The sequence below is a fragment of the Rana temporaria genome, chromosome 3 (genome assembly GCF_905171775.1).
Source record: "Rana temporaria chromosome 3, aRanTem1.1, whole genome shotgun sequence".
Taxonomy (NCBI): domain Eukaryota; kingdom Metazoa; phylum Chordata; class Amphibia; order Anura; family Ranidae; genus Rana; species Rana temporaria.
Window position 1 is genome coordinate 113671788 of NC_053491.1, and position 19610 is coordinate 113691397.

Below are 19610 nucleotides of genomic sequence, written 5' to 3' on the forward strand. Positions count from 1 at the left end.
ATTAAAAAAAAAAAAAAAAATCTGACTTCTTTATTCAAAAAAAAAAAAAAAAGCCTGCATTGTTTTTTGTCCCATTTAGAGGGATTTCCCTTCACTTCCTGTCCCATAGCTGAAACAAGAAGTGAGAGGAAATCCCTTTTAAAGTGAGGAAATGACCAGGTTTTCACCAGAACTAGTGTCTCCATGGGATATTTTCCCCCCCATTCATGTTTGGTGGTGACCCAAAATGTATTCTTTGATTTCACTTTCAGTGAGGGGGAATCTCTGTAACAGGAACCCAGAAAGCAATAAATACTTGGATACTCTCTATTACTTCCCCTTCCCCCACTGTGTCCATGCCTGCTGGCAAGAATTGCCTGACTGAATTGAATGACCTTTAATTTTTTTTAAAATAAATAAAAAACGTAGAGCTAATCAACTAAGCTGGGTGTATAAGTAAACACTAGCTACATCTGCACATTTAAAGTGTCATTAAACTAGGGCTTGACAAATCCCAGGTGCCAGGTCGCCATGGCAAGTAGAAATTGCGTCCTGGCACTTGGGCTTTTGTCGGCTGTCTGCATCCGCCTCCCACTTGCCAACCATGCTATAACCAAAAGATGGCTACAGCATGGTTGTCCAGTTCTAGTAGGGCGTGTCGAGCACGCTCTGTGATCGATGTGCCCTTTGGACACAGCTGATCAGATTATGGTTGTGGGGGCAGGCACTCGTTGCTAGAGTCTCCCCCCACAAACCTTTCCCTGCAGACAGGAAGCAGCAGGGAAAGATCGCATGACCTCTTTACAGCAAAGCTAAAATAAGGTATTTAGCTGCACTTTTACGGTTTACATCCACTTTAGAGCCAGACATATATATATTTTTTTTTTTTTTTTTTTTTTTTTTTGGCAAAGCTTAATTGAACAAGCAGAAGTTAGCCGATTGGCTACCATGCAGAGCTGATCCAAATTTTGCACTCCAGTTTTAGTAAATCAAACCCCAACTGTCACAAGTGTCCCCATTGGAAGATTTCCCCAATGTACGTGTCATGGTGACAACTCAAAATATAGTATTTTCCTCATAGGGCCACTTTCACACTGAACTGCCGCTAAAGCGCTGGTCGTTCTTGTGCTGCTTTAGCAGCTCTATTGGGGTGTGTTTTGTTTTTTTTGGTCACGTGACCTTAAATAAAAAATTTAAAAAAGTGATCTGTTTTTGTGGTGCTTTCAAAGCACTGCCTATTAATTTCAATGGGTAGGGGCGTTTTTTGGAGCGCTTTTTACAGTGCTTCAAACCCACCACAAAGATACTGCTTGCAGAACTTTTTCCAATGTCCTGCAAGCGCATGGCTCAGTGTGAAAGCACTCATGCAAATGACTGGGAGACCGTTTTTGGGTGCTATTTCTAAAGCTAAAATGCCTAAAAACTGCCTTCGGTGTAAAAGGGGTCTAACTACCCATGATGGTGTCAGATGATTTCTGCTCATCTTGCACTAAGCATCTTCTAATTTAGAAACTGACAGCAGTGCATCTAGGATATTCAGTGAGCGCAGAAATGGCAGAGTGGAGAGGAAGGAGGCAACTCTCTAATTTAGACATGCCACTGGTTTATCTAAACAAGGCTCATTCTTCAAGGGTTTAATGACCGATCCTAGCTGCATGAAGCATGTTTGACGTAGCGTTCAGGCCGATTTCCATATTTAACCACTTCCCGCCCGGGCAATAGTGAAGTGGTTTCGTTATCCTGACTGGACGTCTACTGACGTCCTGCAGGATAACTGCCACCGCACGCCCGGGGGGGCACGTATCGCGGTGATGCAGTGTGTCCGTCTGACACACCGCTACACTGATCTCGATAAAGAGCCTCTGGCGGAGGCCCTTTACCACGTGATCAGCCGTGTCCAATCACGGCTGATCACAATGTAAACGGGAAGAGCCGCTGATCGGCTTTTCATCACTCACGTCTGACAGACGCGAGTAGAGTCGATCGGCTGCTCTCCTGACAGGGGGGTATGTGCTGATGGTTTATCAGTGCAGCCCCCCCCCTCGGATCACCGCACAGGACCACCAGCATGCCGCCCAGGACCACCAGGGATGGGCATCCACGCTGGACCACCAGGGAATGCCAATCTGTGCCAAGGCAGCTGCCAATCAATGGCCAGGCAGCTGCCAACCAGTGCCACTCAAAATCCCTGCCAGTGCCACCAGGGATACCCATCAGTGCCGCATGTCAGTGCCCAGCAGTGCTGCCTATCAATGCCACCCATAAGTACCCGCCAATGCAGCCTTTCAGTGCCCAGAACTGTCTCCTATCAGTGCCACCCATGAGTGCATATCAGTGCCACCTCATTGGTGCTGCCTTATCAGTGCCGCCTTATCAGTGCTCATCAGTGAAGGAGAAAACTTACTTATTTACAACATTTTTATAACAGGAAAAACATTTTTTTATTTATTTTTCCAAATTTTCAGTTTTTTTATTTGTATAGCAAAAAAATAAAAACCCCAGAGGCGATCAAATACCACCAAAAGAAATCTCTATTTGTGGGAACAAAATGATAAAAATTCTGTTTTGGGTACAGTGTAGCATGACCGCGCAATTGTCATTTAAACAGCGACAGCGCAGAAAGCTAATAATTTGGCTTGGGCAGGAAGGGGCATAAGTGCCTGGTATTGAAGTGGTTAAAGCTGGTCCAAACCATTTACTTCACTAAGTTGCAGCGGCTGTATAAATTGTATGTAGCTTCATCTACATGCAGTATACAACACTGTTATGGCAGTGAGATGAGAACTTCCATCCTGCTCCTGTAGCAAAATGGAGTCGGGTTGAGCGCTGCTCTACTATTCAAAGAAAGCATTGTATTCTATGAATGAAAACCAAGCATTCTCTAATTGGATGAGATGGAGAGACAGGCTGATAGTCGCAAGCGCTGTCTCACCAATCAGAGGAAGGTTTGTATTCCTTTTTAGAATGCCTTCCTCTGAATGGCTGAGCAGCACTCGGCCCAACTCTGTTTTGTTTTGAACGTGACATTCTCCTTCAACTGCTGGAACAGAGAGCTGCATAATGTGTGTGGCTGAGGCTGGATACAATTTATACAGCGTTCCCAGCCACTGATGGTAAAGTAAATGGTTCATTTGGATCAGCTTGGTCCAAATAAACCATAGTTAAATGAAACGTGGAGAACGGCTTTTAAACAGTATTGGAGTGAAAGGGGCTTTACGGTGGGCAGCTGGTTCAGTTCTGTGTGCATTCTACACAGGGAGGGTCTTTACACTTAGCATTGAATACCTCCTTTTATTCTGCCTCTAGTGGCTCTATGTCATTTGATTATGTATTCACTTTTCTGGGTTTGAAATGGTTAACACTTAATACACAGCATTTTTAGTTTTTTCATGTTTGTTGTATGATCAGAAATGTGTTCCCGTTATTTTCCTATGGGAATTTGAAACGCCTTCAATTAATTGGATTGCCTTAGGAAAGCTCAAGACATAAGCCACTGCTTGAATACTACAAAGGCAACAGTGTTCCTGCACAAAGGCAGTATTATATGTATGTTGTACCTTTTTCAGTTTATGGAATGGCAAAGTCATCTTGTAAAAGATTTCCAGTGTCCACTTTGGCTGTTGGGGAAGTGTTCTAAGCAATATTTCAGTTTAGAATAGGATTCTTCTATACTGTTTATTGTTGCACTTAGAGTTTTGTGTCCAATACCAGTGATTTCAACTTTCTGTACCAGAACAGCAAAATGTAACCTTGTCTGCAAGACGGGCCAAGCTTTCCAACCAAGTGAACATAATGTGTGTGTATATATATATGTGTGTGTGTGTGTGTGTGTGTGTGTGTATATAATGTATAACAGGGGTTGACAAACTTGCTTGGAATCTAGGAGCCAGCTAATAAAGTTAGGAGCCAGAAAACGCACCCCGTCCCGACGAGCTTGCGCGCAGAAGCGAACATATACGTGAGCAGCGCCCGCATATGTAAACGGTGTTCAAACCACACATGTGAGGTATCGCCGCGATTGGTAGAGCGAGAGCAATAATTCTAGCCCTAGTCCTCCTCTAACTCAAAACATGCGACCTGTAGTTTTTTTTAAACGTCGCCTATGAAGATTTTAAAGGGTAAAGGTTTGTCGGCATTCCACGAGCGGACGCAATTTTGAAGCGTGACATGTTGGGTATGAATTTACTCGGCGTAACATTATCTTTCATAATATTAAAAAAGATGGGGATAACTTTACTGTTGTCTTATTTTTTTTAATTAAAAAAGTGTAATTTTTTTCCCAAAAAAGTGCGCAAATACGGCGTGACAGAAGTATTGCAACGATCGCCATTTTATTCTCTAGGGTGTTAGGATAAAAAATATATATAATGTTTGGGGGTTCTAATTAGAGGGAATAAGATGGCAGTGAAAAATTACATTAGAATTGCTCTTTAACTTGTAATGCTTAACTTGTAATACCAACGGCCACCACCAGATGGCGCCAGCTCACAAAAAAGGTTTTGCCCACCTTCCAAGCCAAGTCGCCAGGAAACCATTTCTAGTCGCCATGGCGACCGGGCGCCCGGGATTTGTCGAGCCCTGATGTATAATATAATTTATTTTGTACTGTATATACTCGCGTATAAGCCAGGTCGCTTAATTTTACCACAAAAAAATGGGAAAACGTATAAGCCTAGGGTGTTCATCTGCATGCCTCGACTGACGTTTAACATGGGAGTCTATGAAAGGGGTGTCCGGCTTTGAAAAATCGGTGCTCCCCAGCTGTAGGTCCCCCAGAGAAATGGGCCTACATGTGTGCCAAGTTCTGGGTCTAGGGGACCAGCTTGCATCTACTTGTACTGTTAAAGGATGACTGTCTTTGGAATAATAAGTAGTCTTCCATTTCTGACTACCTCCTAAAGATGCTTCTCCTCTGGCTACTAGTACCAGCTTTTAGAGGGCATTGGCCGAGTATGTATTTTAATTGGGGGAGTGATTTGAAAAGACACGATCACTCTAAATATGGATGGTGACTATGTATTTTAAAATTATCGCTCACAAAAATCATTCTGAAATGGTTAACATTTGGTGGTGATAGTACTATATTAAAGAGGAGATCCACCCCAAAGTGGAAGCTCCGCTTATCTAAAGCCTCTCGCAGCAAGATCACTTGGAAGTTTGCTCCTCCTTCCCCTGCCTCCAGGCCATTCAGAAAGGCTTCACTGCCAGGTTACCTTACCACAAATGATGGCAGCAGCACCCGAGTGCCAATGGACACAGCTGGGGTGCAGACATTTCTGGATTCCAGGACCGGCAAGTGTCCTAGTATTAAGTCAGCAGCTACAGTTTGGGGGGGGCGGGGTTGGGGGGGCCATGTGATTGGCTGTGTCCAATCACAGCCAGTCACATGTAACACAGAAATGCCGGTAATCGTCTCTCATCGCCTTATAGTAACAGTGTGTGGTGAGGCGAGCCGATCGGCGGCATCTCCTCGCAGGGGACATTGAGACTCCCTATATAAGTTTTACATGTATATCTGCTGTCTTCGGCTGTATATATCCTGTAGAAAGTGCTCTTTGTGTTAGATTTTCTCTTCCTGGTCAACAGTATGGCATGTCCATATACTCCACCCCCTTGTAGTTGACTGCTGTGAGAACACAAACTGTCACACATTTTATTAAAGGAGACGTCCAGCCTGAGTTTATCCTGTGGGTCACAGGAGTGCAATTCGTTTTCTACTCCTGCGACCCGTTTTCAGCGGAGAGTGGTCTGAAGTCCACTCTCCTGACATCAAGTCTGGATCTGCCAGCTGTCTTGACTGATATCCGTCTGTGTCTCAGCAAGACGCTTAGATGGCCGCTCCCAGCCCCTTCACAGCTCAGTACTCCCAATGAGTGTGGAGGAGCAATACTGACTGTCAGCATCCCTCTGCTCAGAGAAGCGTGGACTGAGCCATCGGCAGTGATCAGTGGCTCGGTTCTTAGTGTAGAGACGCCAGGGGGGGAGCTGCAGCATCCATCTAGGCAAGTATGATTGGCCCAAAAAATCACGTCCCCCCCCCCCCTCCCCTTCATGTGACGAAGGGTGTTTTTTTTTTTTTTTGTTTTTTTTTTTTTAATAGTCTGCTGGGGAGATCTCTGCTTGGGATTTTAGTGCAGCAGAGGCAGTATTTGCTCACAGGCTTTCTCCCAGGACCTATTTATGTTCCTGTGCCTAAAAGCTGTGCTTGGTTAAAAAGTACATTATACTGGTAAATAGATTTGTACTTCTTTGGATTATGTGTTACTTGCAGGGTTGGAACCGTAAAACAGGCTAATCTGTTGATTTATCCCTAGCTCTGTTGTACTGGCTGTAAAAGAATACAGCATAATGCATTTTTTTTTTCTAACAGTAATTTCCCTTTCACATAAATGGTACATTAGGATTTGTCATGCGATTGCTGTAGTCCTGGGATCTCCATTTTCAGCGTGTATTAAACAGTTGGATTTCTCTTCCTGGTAGATGAAGGATTGCTGGGCTTCCTGTTTTTGGATAAGGGGAAATCCTTATGTTGAGTCAGGGCTCTGTTCCTTTCCGAGTCTGACGTGGTCTAAATTGTCCTTGGCATAGTTGTATTTCTGTTTTTCAATCTGCCCAAGTAATGAGGTGCCCCCCCCCCCCCTTTGTTAATTGTGGTTGTAAAGGCCGAAGGGTTTTCTTTATTTTAAAGCATTCTATGCATTAAGATAAACGGCTTTCTGCGTGCAACAGCTTCCCTAATACTTACATGAGCCCCATCTCGATCCAGCCATGTTGTTCTCGAGAGACTCTGCTGTCTGGGACTCTCCCTTCTTATTGTCTGAGATGGCAGCAAAGCGCAATTGGCTCCCGCTGCTGTCAATCAGAGTCGGTTAGCCAATGAGAGAGGGAGGGGGGCGACGGTTCTGTGTCTGAATGGACGCAGGGGCTCGGGTGCCCTCGTAGTAATCTGCTTGCTGTGGGGGCACTTAACAGGAGTGCTAAACTTGTGACCAGCCAAGAGGAGACTCTGGGCTGCTCTGTGCAAAATGTTTGCACAGAGGAGGCAAGTACACCATGTTTGTTTAACCACTTAAGGACCGCCGCACGACTATATACGTCTGCAGAATGGCACGGCTGGGCACATGGACATTATATATATATATATATATATCTCTATCCCCTTTGAGAGCCCAGCCATGGGTCGCGAGCGCACCACCGGTGGCGCGCTCGCGACCCAGTCCGAAGCTGCTGGCCCGTTCGACGCGGGTGTCCCGTGATCGGGTCACAGGAGCTGAAAAACGGGGAGAGGTGAGTGTAAACACACCTTTCCTGTTCTTCTCTGTGGCAATATTGGTGATCGTCTGTTCCCTGATATAGGGAACGACGATCGCTGACCTCACACATCCAGCCCCGCCCCCCTACAGTTAGAAACACACATGAGGTCACACTTGACCTCTACAGCACCCCCTAGTGGTTAACCCCTTCACTGCAATTGTCATTTTCACAGTAATCAGTGCATTTTTATAGCACTTTTCGCTGGGAAAATGACAATGGTCCCAGAAATGTGTCAAAAGTGTCCGCCATAATGTCGCAGTCATGAAAAAAAAATCGCTGATTGCTGCCATTAGTAGTAAAAAAAAAAAAAAAAAAAAAATATATATATATATATATATATATATATATATATATATATATATATATATATATATATATATATATATATATATATATACACACTATAAAACTATCCCCTATTTTGTAAACGCTAAAAATTTTGCACAAACCAATCGATACACGCTTATTGGATGTTTTTTTTAATACCAAAAATAGAGAGAATACGTATCGGCCTAAACTGAGGAATTTTTTTGGGGGGGATATTTTATTATAGTAAAAAATATTGAACTTTTTTCAAAATTTTCGCTCTATTTTTGTTTATAGTGCAAAAAATAAAAACCGCAGAGGTTATCAAATACCAACAAAAGAAAGCTCTATTTGTGGGGGGAAAAATTACGCCAATTTTGTTTGGGAGCACGACCGCGCAATTGTCAAGACGCAGTGCCGAATCGCAAAAAGGGGCAAGGTCCTTAACCTGCATATTGGTCCGGGTCCTAAAGGGGTTGTAAAGGTAAAAAAAAGTTTCCCTAAATAGCTTCCTTTACCTTAGTGTAGTCCTCCTTCACTTACTTAGTGCAGTCCTCCTTATTTCTTCTGAGAAATCCTCACTTCCTGTTCTTCTCTCTGTAACTCCACACAGTAATGCGACACTTTCTCCCTGGTGTGGAGAAAGCCTCTTGAGGGGGTGAGCAGGAGTGTAAGGACGCCCACTGACACACAGATCCTTTCTCTATCTGCAAAGTAGATGGTGTCCTGACCCTCCTGCTCGCCCCCTCCCCCCTCAAGAGGTTTTCTCCACACCAGGGAGAAAGCCTCGCATTACTGTGTGTAGTTACAGACAGAAGAACAGGAAGTGAGGATTTCTCAGAGAAATAAGGACATTTAAAAGCAAAATGGAAGGATGAGGTAAGTGAAGGAGGACTGCACTAAGGTAAAGGAAGCTATTTAGGGATTTTTTTTTTACCTTTTACAACCCCTTTTTTTAAAAAAACCTTTACAACCCTTTAGTAAGTAAACCCATCCATTAAAACAGTTTCATTTCCGGCACATGCTGTAAATGTAACACTCCCATTGGTTGTGCTCTAAACCAAACTGTCAAACCATCCAATGACTGGTGTCATAACTGATCACATGTGCAGCATCATGTCAGTTGTAGATTAAACAGAGGCAAAGATGGCAGCTTCCTTGGCTGGAAACAATAGGGGATTTACTGTATATACTCGAGTATAAGCTCTAATTTTACGACCAAAAAAATGGGAAAATGTATTGACTCGAATACCAGCCTAGGGTGTCCATGTGCATGCCTTGCTGTGCCCATGCTTCACTGTGTCCATGACTAGACTTATGTTTAACATGGCAGTCTATGGAAGGGGTGCCTGGCTTTGAAAAATTGGTGCTCCCCGGCCGTAGGTCCCCCCCCCGGACCACAAACTTTGCACACTTGAAGAGTTGCGCTATATGTGTGCCACGTTTGGGGTCCAGAGGACCTATCGCCGGCCCGTACCGGGTCCGCAAAGTCCGGGAGATCGGCCGCAAAAAGGTGACTTTGGTAAAAAAAAAAAACGAGATAGTGTGTGTGTGTGTGTGTGTGTGTGTGTGTGTTTGTTTGTTTTTTTTTTTTTTCGATTAATTGTGCAGCTCTAGTTTCCATAGGCAGTGTTTAGTCTGTCTCTGAAAGCAGCTAGCTATCTGTGGCCATGTGATTGTAGCCTTGCTTGTTATTGATGTACATTGTTTCAGTTGCAGCTTTTGCTGCCATCTATACGTTTTCCTGGTAGAAAATAGTTGCATGGCATTGCCCTACATATTGTGAAGGCTCAAGGTGTGTTTGTGTGTGTGTGTGTGTGTGTGTGTGTGTGTTGTTTTTTTTTTTTACCTTAATGCGTTCTATGCATGAAGGTAAAAAACTACCTGTGTGCAGCAGCAGCCCCCAGCCCTCCAATACCTCCCTGATCCCCATCTCGATCCTGCAATGTGCATGGACTGTTGCGGGTCTCTCCAGCCTCATTGGCTACAGTCAATCAGTCAGTGAGCCAATGAGGAGGTGGCGGGGTCAAGCTGCGTATGAATGGACACAGCAGCGGCTTGGGAGCGGTTCTGCTCCAGTGCCCCATAGCCAGTTGCTGGCTGTGGGGACACTTGGCAGGAGGGAGGGGCCAGTAGTGCCAGCAGGGAACTTGAGAAATGGGGGGGGGGGGGGGAGATATATATTCTCTTAACAATAACTTTAAGTGTGATACCTGTAGGACAGGCAACGGCATAATGTAATCTGTATCATGCACACTTTTTTCACTCGGTACAAAACTTGGTCTTTTCTGTTTAGGGCGACAACACTGTCTTGAGACTGGATTCACACCTATGCATTTTTAGTGCTTTTTGCACTATATAACGTGTTCCATAGGAAACAATGTTAAATGGACACTAGTGCTAATCCGCAAAAAGCACTAAAAATGCATAGATGTGAATCCAGCCTTAAAGGAGAATTGCCGACAAAGCTCTACATTCCAGGCTTAGGCAGGCTCGTGATAATGGAGTCGGGATCCTCATGCCTGGATCGGCACCTGACTCAGCCTCTCAGCGAGCTGCTCAGAGCCTGAGCCGGCCGCCCCCTCCACAGCCTAGCGCTCTAGAAACTGGGAACTGACTCCACTGGTGTGAACTAGAGCCTTTGGAATACATGAAAAACCTTGTGCATGCATTGTTCACACCACAAAAATGCACTCTGGCTACTATCAAGATGAGTTTTGCTTACAGTTCACACCACACGCAGTTCCAGTGCGTTTTTGATACAATTTGCTATGTTCCAATACAGTTCTGTGCAGAAAAAATGCAGCATGCTCTACTTTTCTTCTTATTTTTTTTTTTTTTTTTTTCTGCACCGCAAACTGGAACTACTGCACTGGTGAGAACTAGAGCCATTGGAATACAGGGAAAACACTGCATGTGTTTTCAGTGCAGAAAAAGTGCATGGAATTGCATCTGGCATGAACTAGCACTTGGATTGCTCGGTGTTGGAGATGCCAGGGGACAGATGCTGCATCGGATGGAAGTATGATCGTTTAAAGTGGCGTTCCACCCAAAAATGGGACGTGTGTGTGTGTGTGTGTGTGTGTGTGTGTGTGTGTGTGTGTTTTATTCAATTTTTTTTATATAACCATCAGTTGGGCATTTACGATAATTTTTATTGGTTCTTAAAATTACAAGTTGGTGCATGTTTAATAATCGGCAATTAAGCTGCTATCTTGGTCAGACTCTGAACCTAACCCTTGTCGTGCCATCTTGTCTTGGCATAAGTTCAGTCCTGTAACTGGAAGGTGAATTGTCTCCTGCAGATTTTTTGACTCCTATTCACCTACATATTTGTGCTTGGAAATCACAAACACTCTAGCTAATCTGTAGCCTACTGATTTACTTATCTAAAAAATCAGTTGAAATTATTTTAAGAATATTGGTGGTTTGTCAGATGATCAGCAGGTCAGTATGGTGTCGGTATTAAACCCCAAACCAAAAAATGTAATATATATAAATAAAAAAAAATGTAATATATTGCTGCTTAACAGTCATTAGATGTGTTGGCTGCACCAGTTTTCTTTGGCTTTCCTTCTTCTTTTTTTTTTTTTTTTTTTGGTGATCTGGGCAGTAGCATACCCCCTGTATTGATGAGACCACTCTGGAGGAATAAGTGGGGGCACAGCAAGCAGCAGCACTTTCACCCTTGAAAGGGAGTTGGAATCCTATATTAGTCAAGAACTTACTGGAGAACATTCCTCTCCCAGAACTTCAGCAACTGTTCTCAGTTGCCAGACATTTAGTGTTACAAGTAGAGTTGAACGGACACCTGGATGTTCGGGTCCGAACCCGAACTTTAAAAAAAAAAGTTTGGGAACCCGAACCCTATTGTAGTCAATGGGACATGGACTTTTAGAAAAAAAAATGCGCAGAGGTCCCCGCAAATTAAATAACCAGACCCTTTAGGTCTGGTATGGATATTAAGGGGAACCCCGCCGTCAATTTAAAAAAAAATGCCGTGCGGTTCCCCCTAAATGTCCATAACCAGACACGTTATCCAAACACGTTGACCTGGCCGGCCGCAGAAAAGAGGGGGGGGGACAGAGTGCGGCCCCCCCCCTCTCCTGAACAGCACCAGGCCACATGGGGACAAGGGTTTCATCCCCACAACCCTTGCCCGGTAATTGTGGGGGTATGCGGGCGGGAGGCTTATCAGAATCTGGAAGACCCCTTTAACAAAGGGGACCCCCAGATCCTGACCCCCCTGTGTGTATTATCTAGTGTAGATTTTACACAACTTTTCTTGGAATTGGTGTTGTGGTGTTTTTTAGTTTTGCTTTTCTAAATTCAGACTACCATTTAACAGTTAAATATTACACAGCTTGATAAGATTTTATAGAAATGTGTACCTCGATTTTCCTAGCTTATGTCGGCTGTAGTACAAACCACTAGTTTTTATTATTGGTATGCTTTACTCTGTTTTTTAATCTTTTACCTGTGTTTTGTTCCCTGTAGGAATGTATCCTGTCAGGAATCATGTCGGTAAATGGGAAGAAGGTATTGCATATGGATCGCAATTCTTATTATGGGGGAGAAAGTGCTTCCATCACACCTCTGGAAGATGTAAGACACCTTTTGTTGTTAACATAACATTTATTAGCGCCCATAACTTTTTAACTAGGTTACTTGCCAACTGTAACATTACTTTGGTACAATGTTGATTTGCTATTTTATTTTTAATTTTATTTTTTCAGTGCAGTATTGACAGACCTCTTTTGTACCATGCTACACCTGTATCTTGAGGTGCAAATGAATGCTGTAAATGATTGAGCTACAAGTCCCATCTGCCACCAAAGTGAACTAAGCCCCTTTCACACTGGGGCGGTTTGCAGGCGCTATTGCGTTTAAAAATAGTGTCTGCAAACCGACCTGAAACAGCGGCTGCTGTTACGCTAGCAGGACCGCTCCAAAAGTCCTGCTAGCCGCATCTTTGAAGTAGTGTTGTGTTTACCGCTCCTCCACCCCTTCTTCCCATTGAGAGCAATGGGATAGCGCGGCTATACCGCTGGAATGGCGCCTCTGCAGACCCTTTTTCGACCTCTAGTGAGGGGGGTAAAACCGCACCGCTAGCGGCCGAATACCACCGCAATTCCGACTGTAAAGCGCCTCCTGTCCCAGTGTGAAAGAGGCCTAATGTGTGCAGTAATCGCAATCAACACACTTGTATTCCATTGGCACTTCACCCAGCTCAGTAACTGAAAGCCTGTATGGGAAGAGTGCTGGAGAGAGAGTGCAGTAGCGTGGCATTGCTACTCCAATTATCTGATCATGGGTGCAATGCTTTTCAGGCTCCTGTAAATAAATAACATGATATCATGACATAATTTTCTCCCACTGCAAAATATATGTACATTTAATTATTGTTTTCTTAAAATGTACCATTTTTAATTTAAAACTTGTTAACTTTAGGTCAGCATTAATGCATATATTTGAGCCAAATAAAAGCATTGCCATATGTGCAAACTACACTGCACCTCACAGATCTGAGCAGCCTCATTGTATAACATTGATTCCTAAGACTCAATGCAAAGGTTTTAACAGGGCCCCACCCTTGTGAAAAATACCTGCTGATCTGCACTGAAATGCCAAACAGTGTTGCCAGCCCTGCTTAAATATGCCCTGCTAAAGTAAAAAACAAAACCAAAAAACACCCTTCCCTAGTCCATCAGACTAGTCCATCAGACTAGGCTAAGGCCAGCCACAGACGGTTCAAATCTCAGCTGGTTCAGCAGGAACCAGCTGAGATTCAAACCATGTATTTGCAGGCTTCATGTTCCAAGTTGATCAAGCGCGTCAACTTGGGTACAACCAGCCTGCTGGCTTTTATTTACAATTATCGCTATCAGCTGATATATTAATCACTTTTCCCCTGTGGGGGCGGCTTCCCCCACCAATCTGCCACGTCTCCACCGGAAGAATACAATGGATTCCTCTGTCAGCACTGTCTCATGATGGGGCAATCGAGCCGAATAAATTTGCTCCGTGTATGGCCTGCATAACACTTCAGTCCAGCAGAATCAAAATTGCTGGACTGATAAGACGTTAAAACGTGGGGGATGTTTTTTTTTTTATTTGCAGAGATGTACTGCACATATTGTGGTGTGTGTGTTTTTTTTTTTTTTCTTTACACATAAGTGCTACACATGCACTTATGACAAAATTTTTATTACAAAAGTCTTTTTATTTTTTTTTGTGTAACATGTTGACAATTTTTATTTATACTTTTTTTTTTTTTTTTTCAACTTTTAGATGTACAAAAGGTTTAACATCCCTGGTTCCCCCCCAGAGTCAATGGGACGGGGACGAGACTGGAATGTGGATCTGACTCCTAAATTTCTTATGGCTTGTGGTAAGGAGCAGTTTATCTTCTTGTAAACCTTTTATGACTAATAGATTAGCTTGACAACGGTAATCCTCCTGGCATTAGTTCAGCAGCAGTTCATATGCAGATGAATTGGTTCTGGATACATATCTATACAAACACCAATATGTTGGATTGTTTTACAGACCCTCTTGGCAGTCCATTTACCACCAACTGAAAGTTAGACCTGTTAATTCTCTCACTGTTTTCACAGGAAACCTTTATCCCCATTATAGCTTTGTCTTTTTCTGTTCAGCAGATAAGAGCAACTGCTAAAATGTAAGTGTTACTAAAGGAGCCTACATTCGCTATACCTGGTCTCCCACAGAATATGGGAATGCAATTTTAGTAAATATAAACTGCTAAATATCCTTTTCTCATCAGCAGTTAGAGCAGTCTTGTGACTTCTATCAGTGTCTGGTTAAAGCTTGTAGGAGTTTTCATTCTGCACTGATTGTCCTAAGAGGATGCAGGACCCCTGACCCTCTGTCTGGACAGTGTTGATTGGCCTTGTGCTGATCGCATGCACTCTCCAAAGAAAAACAAAACTCTAATGCACGCCAAACTGAGCATGTACAGCTTATCCCCTAGCTCTGTACTATCAGAAAATATATTGGGGACTGAGGAAGAAGGTGAGGATCAGAGGAGACACAATACAGAGGATTAACTCCTTGGGTTCCACAGTGAGAATAATAAGCATCCTTCCTTTACTACATATACAGACCGATTTTACTGTTGTGTATTTAGTAACATGTTAAGATAGCCCAGGGATGGCGAACCTTGGCACCCCAGATGTTTTGGAACTACATTTCCCATGATGCTCATCTACGCTACAGAGTACATGAGCATCATGGGAAATGTAGTTCCAAAACATCAGGGGTGCCAAGGTTCGCCATCACTGACCTAGACATACGCTAATAGAATATGGTTAGGAAATTTTAAGAACGTTTGTTTTTTTATTTTTTTTCTTAATCCTTAGTGGGGGTCAAACTGTTCGTTCTCAATCAGTGACCAGCAAACTTGAAGTAGCAGGATGGTAAATTTTTCTTTAATGAACAAAGTGAATGTGTTTGAAAGTCCATTCACTCCAAAACAAAATGTTTTAAAGCGGGGGTTCACCCTTAGAGGGCACTTTTCCCCCTTCGCTTCCTGCTCGTTATTACTAGGGACATCGGCAATTTATTTTAAAATATGTGCAGTACTTACCCGTTTACGAGACGCATCCTCTCCGTCGCTTCCGGGTATGGGCTTCGGGAATGGGCGGTCCTTCTTGATTGACAGGTTTCCGAGAGGCTTCCGACGGTCGCATCCATCGCGTCACGATTTTCCGAAAGAAGCCGAACGTCGGTGCGCAGTATAGAGCCGCACCGACGTTCGGCTTCTTTCGGCTACGAGTGACGCGATGGATGCGACCGTCGGAAGCCTCTCGGAAGGCTGTCACTCAAGAAGGAACGCCCGCTCCCGAAGACCCGTACCCGGAAGCGACGGAAGAAGATGCAGCTCGAAAACGGGTAAGTACTGCACCTATTTTAATATAAATAGCCGATTCCCCTAGACCGAACGAGCAGGAAGCTAAGGGGAGATTTTTTTTTTTTTTTTTAAATGGGTGAACTCCCGCTTTAAGCAAGTGTGTGTTTGTTTTTATCTATTTTCAAAATGACATTCGTCAAGTCAACCAATGTGCAGGTAAGAATTTTTGTACAAATGTTCAGAAATGTTCCTAGTGTATGGCCAGCTTTATTGGGCAAGAGTAAAATCGGTCTGTATATGCAGTTATGCATGCTTGGTATACATACTGTGCAACATAAGAGGTTATTCCTCTGCATTGTTAAAAGGCTGTTTTTGATCTGGTCTCCTCTGATTCTCCCCTTCTATAGTATAAGCCTTGGGGTGGTGGGTACTCTGCACACGCTCAGTTTGGTGTGTATTGAGTGTTTGGGTTTTTAGTTTCTTTTTGGCTGGGAATTCTGCCTAACCCAGCTGCTTGGTGTGACAGTGAGCTTTACTTGCCGCTGATCGCAGAAGGGAGCTGGGATCCGGACCCTAGCTGGGAATTCTGGCTAGCCCAGCTGCTTGGTGTGACAGGGAGCCTACCTTGCTGCTGATCACAGGGGGGACCCCAGCCAGGGATTTAGCCTAGCCTGACTGCTCCATACAAGCCTTCACCGTCGTGCCGCTGATTAAAGTGGAGGGGAGTGGGGATCCGCACCGGCTGGGAATTCAGCCTGCTTGCTGCTTTACTGAAGAAGAAATCCAGTTGGGACCCTGGGGTTGCGAGTTGGCTTTTTTTAAAGGGATTCAGCAGTATCTGGCCGGGGGTGTAAATTTTAAAGGGATCTAGACCTCAAGGTGATGGGTCGGGGGATGGAAAAACTGGGGCAGGGGGGCGAAATGCTGTGTTGGCTAAGTAAGCCGCCTCATCAGTGAAGAGGGGAAAATTACTTATTTGCTAAATATTCTTCTAACGGACATTAAGAACAATTCGTTTTTTGTTTTTTTGCTTTACATATACAGTACCAGCACCTTCTGTGTGAACCTGTGATGTGCACCTGTAAAGGGACACATCAGGGCTGAATAAGAGAAGGGGTTTTGTCACTGGAAAATAAAAGCGCTTGGTTTAAAAAAAAAAAAAAAAAAACTGGCACCTAACTTTCTAGCTGGCTCCAAGATTCCAATTGGATCTGTCAGCCTTGTCTTAACTTGAAATGACAGTTTTTAATATGTACTGTACTTTGTGGCTGTCTGTTGCACTAATAAATGTGAGCCTTTATACTGGAAAACCAAGGTTTGTGTATGAATGTAGGAAAAATCTGACATTTGAAGGCAAGTTGCTCAGTTTGATTTGCTTTGGACCCGTTTTTACGCATTCAGGTTTAGTTTGTCTAAATATAATATACATTTTACCTTTTTTAGAACCAATTTTAGCTTCCAGTTTTAAAGTTCAACTTCAATACATAGAATAGGTAAGGGTTCTATCCCTTTATAAGATTTTTAAATGCTATCTGTGTCCCTTTTTGGGAGCTTTCCCTTACTGTTGTATTTGACACTTCTTGCTTGTTTCAGATATCTACCCGCTGGGTTCACCGACAGCAACTTTTTTTTATTTTATTTTTTTTAAAGCACTACTTCTGTTTTATCCAAAGCTTGGAGCCACTTGTCTGGAGTTGGGCTTTAGATAACTTTTTTATAGTAATACCCTGTTTTTTTGAGGTGCTTTGTTTTTTGTTTTTTAGGTCAGTTGGTAAAAATGCTGCTCTATACCGAAGTTACACGCTATCTGGATTTCAAAGTAGTTGATGGCAGCTTTGTCTACAAAGGAGGAAAGATCTACAAGGTTCCTTCAACAGAAACGGAGGCTCTGTCATCCAGTAAGTATCTTTTATTTCAACAGAAAAACGGAGTATACCCAGGGAATTTTTTCATTCAACAAGCGGGTTGAACAAAAAAAACTGACAGATCTTCGCATCCACACAAGCGATGTGGATCGATGGGGATCTTTCCTGCTGCGCTTATTGTATTCTGACAGTGGGGACTCCCCTGCTGTTAGACTACACTGAACGCTGCAGCCATTAGCTGCACACGCTGCTCGAATGCAGGTTTTTCAGCATGATCTTCAACAGAAGCTAGTTGTTAGTTAGTTAGTCGTTAGACTTGCTTCTGTTGAACAGACAGCAGTACACAGTGAGATTCAGCAGGTTCCTGCTTAAAGCGGTAGTTCACCCTCCTTCACCTCATTATTCCATTACTTTCGGCATCGTAGCGCGAGCTACGGTATGCCGGTCTTAAATTTTTAATCCCCGTACTCACTGTGCTATTGTTGATTGAAGAATCCGACTCCCGCGGGGAATGGGCGTGCCTATGGAGAGGGAGGATGATTGACGGCCGGCTCTGGCACGTCACGCTCCCCGAAGACAGCCGGAGTAGGTCTCGGCTATTCACAGCGCCTGCGCACAGGCTATGCGCAGGCGCCGTGAATAGCCAAGCCTATTTCGGCTATTTCCGGAGAAGCGTGACGTGCCAGGGCCGGCCGTCAATCACCTTCTCTCACCATAGGAACGCCCATTCCCCGGATTCTTCAATCAACGATAGCACAGTGAGTACGGGGATTAAAAATTTAGGACCGGCATACCGTAGCTCGCGCTACGATGCCGAAAGTAATGGAATAATAAAAAAAAACATTTTTTTTTTTTTTAACAGGGTGAACCCCCGCTTTAATATTTAGTTCATAAATATAAGCCTTAAGGCTTTCTACTAGTCCCTAGATTGTGTTGGACAACCCCATGCACATATACTGTAGCAGAGCAGCCGCTTGGTGCCAGATCATGTGATCTGACACTTCTGGGGCGCATTCACATGCCCTGCCTGCGACCCGCTCCCACTCTGCTTGGACACAGCGGGAGCTAACCTGCCTATCATTCCTGAGAGAAGAACAGCGGTCTGCCGATGTAAACGAGGCAGATCACCGTTCTGTGAGGAGGGAAGGTAGTGATCCTGTGTTTCTGCTAAGCAGCAACATGAATTTCTGCTTTCCCACAGTACAAGCACTTCCACCCACAGTTAGCAAGCACTCCCTAGGAACACATTTAACCCTTTTGATCACGCCTGATGTTAACCTCTTCCTCCCAGTGGTGTTGGTACAATGACGGTGCATATTTTTTTTTTTTTAAAAGCCCCAATTACTGTATTGATGTCACTGGTCTACAAAAAATGTCAGGTGTCTGCCACAATATCGCAGTCCCGCTTTAAGTCGCTGATTGCCACCATTACTAAAAAATCTATCCCATAGTTTGTAGAACTTTTTTGCGAAGTTGTAGAATTATTGGGATTTTTTTACCAAAAAGATGTACCAGAATACATATTGGTCCAAATACCACCAAAAGAAAACTCTTGGGTACAGCGTGTGCAAATGTCAGTTAACGCAGGTTCAGATTGCAAAAAATTACTTGGTCAGGAAGGGGGGGGGACCTTCAGGCGCTGAAGTGGTTAAGAAACTTTATTCTATGGTAGTTTCTAGTTAGTTGCAATGTACTTGTTTGCTGTATGTCTAACTGTTTTATAATGCTATTCAAGGTTTGATGGGCTTGTTCGAGAAGAGGAGGTTTAAGAAGTTCCTTGGCTTTGTTGCAAATTTTGATGAAAATGATCCAAAAACAATGGAAGGAGTTGATCCTAAAAAAACAACCATGCAAGAGGTTTACAAAAAGTTTGACTTGGGGCAGGATGTCGTTGACTTCACAGGCCATGCTCTTGCTCTGTACAGGACTGATGAGTGAGTTTGTGTGTGTTTGTTGTGTATTTCTGGTTCAATAAGGAATAACAGACATACATCGCATGAACAAAGGAGGAGGAACATCCTCCACAGGCAACCTCTGTAAACCAAAATGTAACATACAGACTCCAGTTGGCACAGCTTTATTTCAATGTAAATATGGGAGAATCAAACAGGATTTTTAAGGTGCAAAAAAATACAAAAGTTTTATATCAAAAATAGATACATTTTATTATACAAAATTAGAAAAGATTAAAAAATCCATCATATAATAAATAAAGCTTCATAAATGCAAACAGACAATTCTCTCGACATGTTTTGCCATTCAATTTGACTTCT

General features: G+C 43.5%; 1 protein-coding gene across 1 annotated transcript in view; it reads left to right on the forward strand.

Annotated features, from left to right (window-relative positions):
• Positions 1 to 19610, forward strand: part of GDI2 (GDP dissociation inhibitor 2) — a 44833-nt gene that overhangs the window by 5299 nt on the left and 19924 nt on the right. The window contains exons 2-5 of the mRNA XM_040343283.1: positions 12097 to 12204; positions 13891 to 13990; positions 17236 to 17370; positions 19073 to 19271. Of these exons, the coding sequence (XP_040199217.1) occupies positions 12097 to 12204; positions 13891 to 13990; positions 17236 to 17370; positions 19073 to 19271 (542 nt within the window). The remainder of the gene's footprint in view (positions 1 to 12096; positions 12205 to 13890; positions 13991 to 17235; positions 17371 to 19072; positions 19272 to 19610) is intronic.